The sequence below is a fragment of the Ruditapes philippinarum genome, unplaced genomic scaffold (assembly GCF_026571515.1).
Source record: "Ruditapes philippinarum isolate M1 unplaced genomic scaffold, ASM2657151v2 ctg5823_1_1_1_1, whole genome shotgun sequence".
Taxonomy (NCBI): domain Eukaryota; kingdom Metazoa; phylum Mollusca; class Bivalvia; order Venerida; family Veneridae; genus Ruditapes; species Ruditapes philippinarum.
The window spans coordinates 209,170-220,018 of NW_026855826.1; the positions used below are offsets into that span (position 1 = coordinate 209,170).

The 10,849-nt window shown below is 32.9% G+C and overlaps 1 protein-coding gene across 1 annotated transcript; it reads left to right on the plus strand.

The window, feature by feature from the left end:
* The first annotated feature begins 1,435 nt into the window (after positions 1-1,435).
* Positions 1,436-2,338, plus strand: LOC132744504 (V(D)J recombination-activating protein 1-like). Its single transcript, XM_060733234.1, has 2 exons — positions 1,436-1,523; positions 1,722-2,338. Exons 1-2 carry the CDS (start codon positions 1,436-1,438, stop codon positions 2,336-2,338), a joined length of 705 nt encoding a protein of 234 aa, XP_060589217.1.
* Positions 2,339-10,849: the final 8,511 nt, after the last annotated feature.

The window sequence follows — 10,849 nt, forward strand, 5'->3', positions numbered from 1 at the left end:
ACTTTAAATAAAGGGCGCCCAAAAAACGTAATAGCCCATTGTTTTATTATCACCGAATAAATTTCATCCACATTCAGAAAACTGTATTGTCTGTTTCACTTTAAATAAAGGGCGCCCAAAAAACAAAAAAAACGTAATAGCCCCATTGCTACCAGTACTTATATTCCATGTAAAAAGCAGGTAACTGCTACAGTTGTAGAAAATTCATGCACCAAAAATAATCTTGAAACATTTGAACCATTAAATCTTCCTAACACTTTTCCTGGAACAAGTAGTGATGCAAACTTTGTAACTGCTACAGATTCATTTGAAAAAAATAACCTTGAAACATCAGAACAATAACCTAACAATTTTCCAGGAACTAACAGTGACTCAATTATATCTCCATCTAAATCCTAATGTGATGTACGGCGTAAGCTTCTAACTGAAACAGATGAGACAGTGGGTTCAAATAGAAGTGTCAGTTCTATTTTGCTAGAACGATTTCAAGAACAAAATCTAGCTTCTATCTTGAAATGTACAATATGCTAAGGAGTCCCCAAACAACCAGCATATACAGTCTGCAGTCAATTTTTCTTTAAGGAATGCATAGAATGTTGGCTAGACATAAGAAGTCTTGTCCAGTTTGTAGGTCTTTCCTTGAAAACACAGGTCTTATTAATTTACCTATATAAGTTCAAACACTTTTTGATATTTTACAGGTTAATTGTCAATATAATGTAAATGGTTGCAAAGAAACATTTGAAATCTCTTTAATTAGTGATCATGAGAGTAAATGACAATTTAAAGAAAAAAAGGCATTTCACAAAGACCATCAGGTATATTTTATAGCAAAAAAGTCCATTATACTCTACTAAAAGAAAATATATTAAACAGAAAAGATTACATGAAGTAATAAAAAATGTTGACAATTTTTGTGATTCACACAATGAAGATAAATTAGATGTTCTCTTTTTCATGCTAAAGCAAAGTCTTGAAGACAAAAAAAGACAACAGAGCAATTGAAATTGATAATTTATGGCAGTGAAAATCAAGAACTCTTACTTCAGAAGAATGCTTAGCTCTTCGTGTCGATACTTTACAAAGTAAAGAAAACTATAAATCACAGTATCATTTTCTTAAAGAAAAGGGTTGTAATACTTTCTGTTCTCCATGTGAATTTAGACAAAGTTGAAAAAGAGTTTCCTCCCCAGAATGTTACATATTGTGTTGAATCAGACTTTTTTTGGTCATGGGGATATAATATATCATACTCCTGCTAAAAATCTGAAAGCAACCAAAACAAAAATATATGATCCAATTGACTTAAAAGAGAGTTTAACTAGTCCAGAGTTCCCTTCCCCAAACATGAAGGGTGTGAGGTATAATTATGTTCAAGCAATTGCAAAGAGTTTAGAAGAGCTGGATGCAAACATTGTTGAGGGATTACGCAAGCATGACAGAGGATCCAGCATTATTACTGAAAACATACATTAAAGATGGAGCAGATGGAATGGGTGATGTTTCTGTACACTGGGAAAAAAGTGAAACAGAATTACCAAACAAAGCTTTTAGGTTTGCATTTGCTATAGTTAAGGTTGATTGTTGTTATGTCAAATGGAACCCAGATAAATATTTTTGAAGAAGATAAACACAACTCAATCCGAACTAATAGACCCCTGCTAGAAGCTATAGCAGATGAAAACCACCATACATCATGTATTTTTGTATGATACCTATAGAACAAGAACGTTGCTATTTGAAAGGAAAAATTTTGAGAATATATACAAAAGATGGTTGGAGGAGACATGAAATAGCGTTTTTCACATCGATGATAGATGAAAAATTTGATAGATCTGAATCTGGATTAGCAGGCAGTGGGTCTAGTTACATATGCACTTTATGTGAAGCAACAAGGGAGACTGCAAAATCTGAATTAGGGTTATTCAATGTTACAAGAACTTACAAACAAACAAAGGAAATTGATGATTACATTAAAATAAATCCTGATAATCTTAGTCAAGCAAAATTGGATCAAATATATGTTGGTGTAAAGCAGGTGCCTATAATATGTGCTGACGCAATCGAAAAAGGAATTGACTCTACACATGCTGATATAAATATGGCTAGCTTTTCCAAGAAACTGATAGTAAGAGAAATTGTTGGAATCAGTATCTGGGAGATGCAGGCTGATATAAAAGTTCTACTTTTAGAAACAGAATTTGATAGGCACATGAGGCTGAAAACAGGTATTAACCCTGCTCTAATGATGCCTGGAAATTATGCAAGAACTGTTTTTGATGTAAAAAATGAACACATAGTATGTGAATTAATAGAATCAGTTGAAGAAGAAATTTAATGTTAGACCTGTTGAATAAATTCCGACATCTTAGAAAAATATACAGGTCAAATTCACCCCTAAATGAATACCTTGAGGAGGTAAAGTGTTACAAAGAAAAAGCTGTTGGGACAATGTTTGCTGCAATATTATTCATATGTACAATGGCCTAACTATCTACATAAGATAATTGAACATGTACAGGAATTAATTGAGAATGATTCTGGCCCTGGGAGCATTGGTATCCTTAGTGGTGAGGGAAATGAAGGAGGAAATAAAGTTTTCCGATATTTTAGAAAGCAGCTGTCAAGAAAAGGTGATGTTATAGGGGGTCTTAAAGATGTATTGCAGTTGCACTGGCTTTACAGCAGTAAAAAGCTACAGAATCTGTCCCAAGTAACTCAAAAACAAAATAGATGTTCCGTTTGTTTTGCATTTGGTCATAAAAAAGTACTTGCCCAAATTCTAATCTGTAAAACTGTTAAAAGAAGAGCAAAGGCCAATATCTGTGTGTCTTCATTGTTGGTAATGAAAAGGTTTAGTGTCATAAAAATAGAATGGCATATGTTACAATAACCATATAATAATTTTAGTTTGGCCTTATTGTATGGCTGGACAGTATATTGTATGCTTTATAAGTATATCCTGCCAATTTTTTTTGAAAACAAAGGTTTTCTTATAGTATGTCATAAATGTACTTGATATATCAAATACGAGGGGTGATCCAAAAATTCGTGGACAATGTGTGTATCTCCATAACGTGGCGTCCTACCGAGGTGAACTCTTTGGATATTATTAATCAATGCTTTTTAAATAAATTGACCAAATTTTAAAACACAAATTGCATTTTTTATCTATATATGACAACATAAAAACATTAAGTATCAAAATCGCGGCGCAGCTTACTTTTTCTCTGTTATGTAATCGTTTTCATCTCATTTAAACACATGTAAAACCTGTGTAAACAAAGAAAATTGAGGAAACGTTATAATAACGTTGTTTTGATGTGTATGACGGCATTCTGTCAGTATTAGAAGACATTTTGAAGTTGCGGTTATTTTACGCTCGTGCTTTAAAGGACAGGTGCTAAAAACAGCTTTATCAAAAATGGACGTCACGGATCCAGCAAAACTTCGGACAGTTATACAGTTCTGTGTAAATCTTGGAAAGACGCCTTGGGAGACAAAAACAATGATCGAAAGTGTGACAAATAAACCGTCAGTGTGTCGTTCTCTAGTTCTTGAGCAGAAGTACTCAGTCATTCACCATATTTGCCTTATCTTTCCCCGTGTGACCTCGCTTTGTTTCCCAGGTTAAAGAAAGAGAGGGAAACGTTTTGACAATCTGGACGAGTTGAGAGGAGCCACCCAATGCATACTGTCATCATTCAGCCAAGAATGGTATGCGAGTACATTTAGAGACTCGGTCCGCCGCTATGAAAAATGTGTGCGGGTGAAAAGGGAATACTTTAAAAAGTTATGAGGCAAAACGGTAACATAGATTACTTTCTATGATAGCATAACGTCGTTTGTGACGTCGTGAGCTGCGCCGCGTTTTGTCATGTCTATGTATATAAACTGGTGCAAAATCGTTAATTCTTGTACAATCTTTACAATATTTTGAGAATTTGTCGACATATACTCACTTAATAAGATACTAGAATTTCATATGATTTGCTTTAATATTTTTGGTTTTATGCAGCGTGTCCACGAATTTTTGGATCGCCCCTCGTACAGTGTATTTCAATAAATGTTTTTAGTGATATGCTTTATCATAATGTATAATACACTGATTGTATTCTATCCTGCATTTGGCTAGATTATTATTATTAATAGGTAACAAATGATAAATTAATTTTGTATATAACAACAGAAACTCTTGTTGATTAATATTTTGTATGATTTAAGTCTTTAGTCATTTAATATAAAGAGAATATTTAAGTTTTTTCTATAAATTTAGGATTTATTTTCATGGAGTGGTATGAAATTAAATATTTCATGAGTGGCAGTGGCCATGAGTGAAATGTGATAATTTTCATATCACAAGATGAAAATAAATCCTATATTTATAGAAAAACCTGAATTTTCTGTATATTATATACATTGATCTCTATTTTTAAATTTTAACTTGAAGACTACCTGGACTTAACTTAAGTTTTTTGGCAAGACACCTGTGAAATATGGAAAATATGTTTCACTGCAGTGTAATATTAATTTTTACAAATAAAATACTGAAAAATGAAAATACGAATTTTATTTCATCAATATTTCAATTATAAGTATATCATTAACCTGTTAAATTGTAGAAACAATTCAAATGAATATATTTTTTTATTAGAAAGAATTTTAGTTTGTATGTACCTTTAGAGTTGAAAGTCACCTGCATACACCTATCCACAAGATATGAGTCTTATAGACATACATTTTGTTATAATTGCATCAGTTTTAATGTTTGTGCTGTATTTAATTCTTTACTAACTCAGCTGAAAGATATACAAATGTTTTAAATAACAGGTACTTAATGAAAATTATTTTAAAAGTCATTAATAATATAAAAATATGTTAGATCTTATGTTTATTAAATTAATACAATAAACAATGATCACAATGTACTTATTTTAATATTTTAATAAATGCTAATTGGTGCCAATTTTCTTGTACTTTGAGTTTCCCATAATTATTCATCATTGAATTATCACACAATTATAAAAGACACTAGAAAAATTGACAGGAAAACCTTTAGTTTGAAAAACTTGGAAATTGCATTGAACTTTTGTTGTAAAGTCAGTTTTGCTTTTTAAACTTTAACTTAAAGAATTCAAACACTTAAATATCTGTAAATGTATGTATATTTCAATGTGGAATGCTCCATACTTAATTAGCTTTTTAATGGCATGATCATCAATTAAAACATCCATGTGTACTAAGTTATACATGCATAATTCAGTTCTGACTTACTTGCAAACAAACTGAACTGTTTATAAGATTCTGTTTTCAATGTATTCTGTGAAACATATTCTATGCATTGTTTTATAAATAGTTAATGTGAATTCTGTTGTTGGTTTTCTTTTCACATAAATTATAAGAACATGCCAATTAAATGTAATTTTTAATATACAAATTGAGTGGAAACATCAAGCAAAAAGTACACAGCTTACTCTCTTTGTTCTGCTCATTGACAAGACAAGAGTTATAACATCAAAATCTAAATGAAATAAAATCACTAACTAATGGCAAATAAAGTAAATCAATTTTGAATATTTTTTTTCTCTGTGACACAAAATGTTTATGTTGCTTATTCATCTTGGAAATATTTCATTCTATAATGAAAATAGTTTATAAACTTTCAGGTAATTAGCAGCAATATATTGGACAAACAAACAGTTTGCACTTGAAAATTCGATAGTTCTTTTTACAATAATGTTTAAGTTTTTAAATGAGTTTACTGTTAATGTTTATGTGTAATGCTATTTTCACAGACATTCTGAAAGAATAAATATAGTAACAGTCTATTTTTTTCTTTTCCCTTTTAACTGACTTTTGGAATTGTTGCAATTGATACATATATATTTTCCCTTTGGTATCACTTTTAATCCAGAGCAGAAAAAATGATGCCAATTTGAACATGTCCCTTCACATTGAATCCATTGTATTGGTGAAACATCAGGACTATCTTTAATAATACAGTTTTCATTCAAATCATAAGGACTTGGTGTAAAAGTCTTAGATGTATATACAAAGTATTTCTTTTGGGAACCTGCATTTACTAATACAGTTTCATCGTCCACTGGCACTAAAGTATTACCTACAACTACATTCTCACCAGAAGCTTCTGTCACGATGGCTTTTTGGTTATTGAAATCAAATTCATACAAATATTTTGATTTTTGTGCATTGATATCTGGTATGGTTTTCGAAGTATCTTGACTGTAACCACCAAATACTAGCATTATATTTGAAAAAACACACACACAAAACAGTTGTACCATGAAATGATATATATCTTGGGCTAATAGAAAAAGATATACTAGTGATGAAACACTCCATTGTCCTGCTATGTGCAATATTTAATAATAATATTTCTTGGACAGGTAATCTTTCAAATGGCTTTAAATCCTTATAAATCAATCCCCCTACTATAGCAAGCTTGTACAAATCAATGAAGTCAGCTGAATGAAAACATCTTGGTAGAGGTATATCTCCTGATGGTTGTAATGTTTTCCAGGATTTTGAAATAAGGTCAAGGGTGTAAAAAGTTCCATCATCACAAAACTGTGCAAAAGGGTTAGAGTATGAAACTGAATACAAATTCCTGTTCCTTAACTGGTAACCACCAAACATGATCACTGTATATGTATCAGGGACTTTAGTGACCGGAACTAGCACATGGTGTGTTGATTTGTTCTTTTAATGCACAAGATGCAGTCGTGAAAAGGTTAAAAGTGAATTCATTACTAGCTACAAACATATCTACTTGGAAAGTTTCTATTTTACGCCCAGTTTTTGTTAGGTAGTACAGATCATTCACTGTCTGGTATGTTGCTAAGTCAAGTCCTCCCCATATACAAATGTTGTTGCAATTTTGACCAAATGAAAAACCAGGACAACACAGTGCTGGTAAGCTGGCACCAACAGTTTTAACCTCATTTATAGTGTCTACATATATATCATCCTCAGTTGAAATAAATTCAACAACATTACGTTAGACGCTGTCGTCCAACCAGCATCTTCACCACTTCTCGCACCACCAAATGTATAAACAGAGCACTGATTTTCATCATAAATGTACTTATATAAAACGCGGTGCCCTTCACCTGGGTAGATTTCGCCGCTTGTCAGTTGTAATTCACTTTTCTTTCGCGTAAATTTAGTTTTATCGTTCTGACTTGAAGCTTTTAATGGCAGAAATTTCATGACATTTAAATCAGCTGTTTCGGCGGCCATTTTACTTTACCCTGGAGATATCGCGGGGAATGAGAGCGAGATTTCCCTTCGAGATATTCAATGCGCATGAGCACGCACTGACTTCCGTTTGAATGAATTGGGGCAAATCGCTATAGTAAATAGTGTGTAAATGTGCAAAGCGTCCGTTTAAATTGTCAAATTAGAAATTATAAAGTTGGATTTTTTAACATTTGTGATCATTAGGTGACATTTCTAAGTAGCCTTTTTATTTTATTACTCGGCCATGATTTCCCACGTACGAAAATACAATGCTATCAAAATGAAATATAATTATTCTATACACGATGAAGAAAGACAATTCTACAAAGAAGAATTTCAATTTGTATTAATCTCCATATCAATTTCGAGTTTATCATCTTAAAAACAATATTGAGGACAGTTGCATTGGATCAACCAAATATAACTTATAAATCTAAAAAAAATCTTAAAATTTCAGACTATAGAATGGAATTTCACACTGGCCTTTTCTCGAGTAAAGAAATTAAAGTCCTCGGTAAAATGCAATTGTCGCACAGTCATGACGGGGTTTATGATAAAATCACAGCAAGACTGGAATTTAGTGACCGTAATTTAGACGTAGAATAACATAACAATGTAAGACAGATGGGAGAAATAGTCTGTGTTTATGACTGTAGTCATCTGATAGAACGACTGTCGCAAAACGACACCTATACATCTGATATCCGTTTAAAATTCCATGTTATTCAGGTCCCGCTTTTCATTGAACGGCGCCTGGGATGTGTCACATTGAAAGCTCCATGATTATCGCATCGAGTGTTAATTCAAAATTTAAACATTGTAATGTTTAAGTGATGAATTCTGTTTCAACCGGCGCAAAGGAGCACTTTCACTTACCAGAGCTGTCCTTTGCACTCATGTGTATTTATTTTTCGGGTTGCAGTTTCAGGAGTTTTTTGTGTTTTATTTTGGGGGATGGGTGGATAAGCTTTTTTCTGTTTTCTTAACTTTGCTTGCTTGCCGAGCCTTGTAATGATAATCATTATCTGTTTGTTACGGTTCGGTATATATGCATAAAATATGATAAAAAAACAACAAGAAAATGCAGTGTTCAATGAACGCAACCCCCACACAACCCAGGAACAAGAACCATTGGCAAATAGCCCAGGAGGATCCTAAACAAAAACAGGACAGGACGCAAGGGAGAGCACGGCCAGGCTTATCACTAAAATGATACATATTTTGAAATAACAGTAAACGACAAGGAAATCAAAATTAAAGAAAACAAAAAAAAATGATTAATATGCCCACCAAGTAAACAGGCACAGGGAAAGGGGGTAGGAAATTCGGGAAGGGGATAGGAAATTCGGGGATGAGGGGGGTGGGGCGAAATAAAACTAGGGGGGAAGGGAAGATACCTACCAGAGACAATAAACGAACAGGGATCATAAACAAAAGTGTGACCAAAACAATATGAAACAACAAGACATACACCTTATACATGTATAAGTCTCTTGATCTGTTCATTTGAAAATTCTTATCTTCTCAATGACTTTTCTTGAATATCCTATACTTAAAAATTATTTCAATATAAATATGTGACCCTTCCCTTATAGTTACAACAGTAAATGGCTGAATCACAATAAAGTTCCTTTTTAGTAAATTAATAAAGTATGTCAAGAAGCCATTTAACTTTATCAGTAGTTTTAATATGGTATTATATATATCATCGGTGTATAAGAACTCTTGAAATAGTATTTATACAAAATTAATACTGAATAATAATATTAAAAGTATTTCACATAGTTTCCTTCCATAATTCTTTTACGTTCTTTATTTAAATTATCATATGCATGTATAAATGAAGTCAGTATTTCATCCAAGAGTGACATTGACAGTCATTAGCAGTAAACAAGAAGGCAAACCACAAATTGATACATGTTGAGTATTAAAACATTTGCAAAATATTAAACAACAGTACTTGTTCGGAGACTATTTGCAACCATTGCACTTTAGGTTAAACACATTGTTACTTTTCATATTTATTAATGCACAAATTTATTAAAAAATAAAGAATATATTTTTTTTAATTTAATCTTCATGCGTATGCTAGACACACTGGTAGCTAAGAATCGATTTTTTACGATGACGTCATAACATGTCCGCCGAAGATATTGTAGACAGAACAAATTTTAAATAAATCGCATGCATGTGTTGAGACAGGCACAATTTAATATTTTTTCTAGGAGAAGTTAGTACTAGAATTTATGTACTAGACTTTATATTCTATTGATATTTTAATAGAGGACATTGAATTTACTTTCAGGTTTAAGCAGTAAAAATCTAGCCTATCTATCGATAGTGTTGCCTGTAGATTTTCCGTGCTTATAAATGACAGTTAAAATTAGGCGTAACGGTTTGACAGTAAGAAAGAAAAGTATGTAAAATGAGTTAAACCGTTCACGCCAAATTAATTAGGCTACTCTGATGTCCAATGAAACACTCTTTAATGAAATGAATTTTTTGACGAATGTTTGGTATTCCGGTCTGAAATAAAATGATGTATTTCGTTTTCTTCACCACTTTCTAATATTCTCATTAAAAAGGCATCCTGCTTCGAAACATTTATCCTTTTAAGCAAACTTTGACTTGATATGCAACATTGTTTATATTAATGTACGAGGGGAAGTCAGAAAATATCCGGACTTTTGAATCGTTTTCGAAAACCATTCAACATTTAAAAAAAATCGTTCTACTCTTTTTCAAAATATTCTCCACCTACGTCTACGCACTTTTGTCATCTTCGTGGGAGCTTTTGTATTCACGCTGTGAACCATGACGTAGACCTATGTTTTAGGTACTGTGTATCATTCTTCGTGAATCCCAAAAGGCAACAAGCATGACTTTGCCAGCCGAAGGAGACAGCTTAAACTTTATAGGAGGTGGGGAACCAGCTCGTTTCCACTGCTTTGACTGATCTTTTGTCTCAGGTTCGGAATAATGAACCCACATCTCATCTCCAGTGATAATGCGGTTCAAAAACTTATCTCCTTCACGATTAAAACGACTTAAATGTTCTTTTGCATTGGTTACTCTGGCTGCCTTTCGATCTGCGGAAAGCTGTCTAGGAACCAACCTGGCACTTACCTTGCTCATGCCTAGGTGTTTGTGTAAAATCTTGTGTGCCGATGCCTTACCGATGCAAAACTTGTTGGCTATCTCCTTCAAAGTTACTCGAAGATTTTTGTTGACAAAAGCTTTAACATTTGCTACCATTGTTGGAGTCACCGCCTTAGCTGGCCGCCCAGTCCTATGCCTGTCACAAACACTTGTTCTGCATTCACGAAACTGAGAAACCCAGTTGTAAAAGGTTGAACGTGATACACATTTACCAGAAAAACTTTTTGTAAGCCTCTGAAAGATGCGGCAGGGCTTTTCAACTTCTGCAACCAGAAACTTTATTACAGAGCGTTGTTCCTCTAACAAAGAGTCCATGATAGACGAAACACCTATCATATTTCAGAGGACGAAATACTGTGTATACACAACTATCATTGAAAACAAGCTGACCACGTTTTTTGCGAATGAATGTAGTTTTCACCAATATATA

Coding starts and splice junctions, on each gene's coding strand:
- LOC132744504 (XM_060733234.1), top strand. CDS start 1,436: ATGACAGAGGATCCAGCATTATTACTGAAAACATACATTAAAGATGGA. Junction 1,524..1,721: donor TTCTGTACACTGGGAAAAAA/GTGAAACAGAAT, acceptor TGATACCTATAG/AACAAGAACGTTGCTATTTG.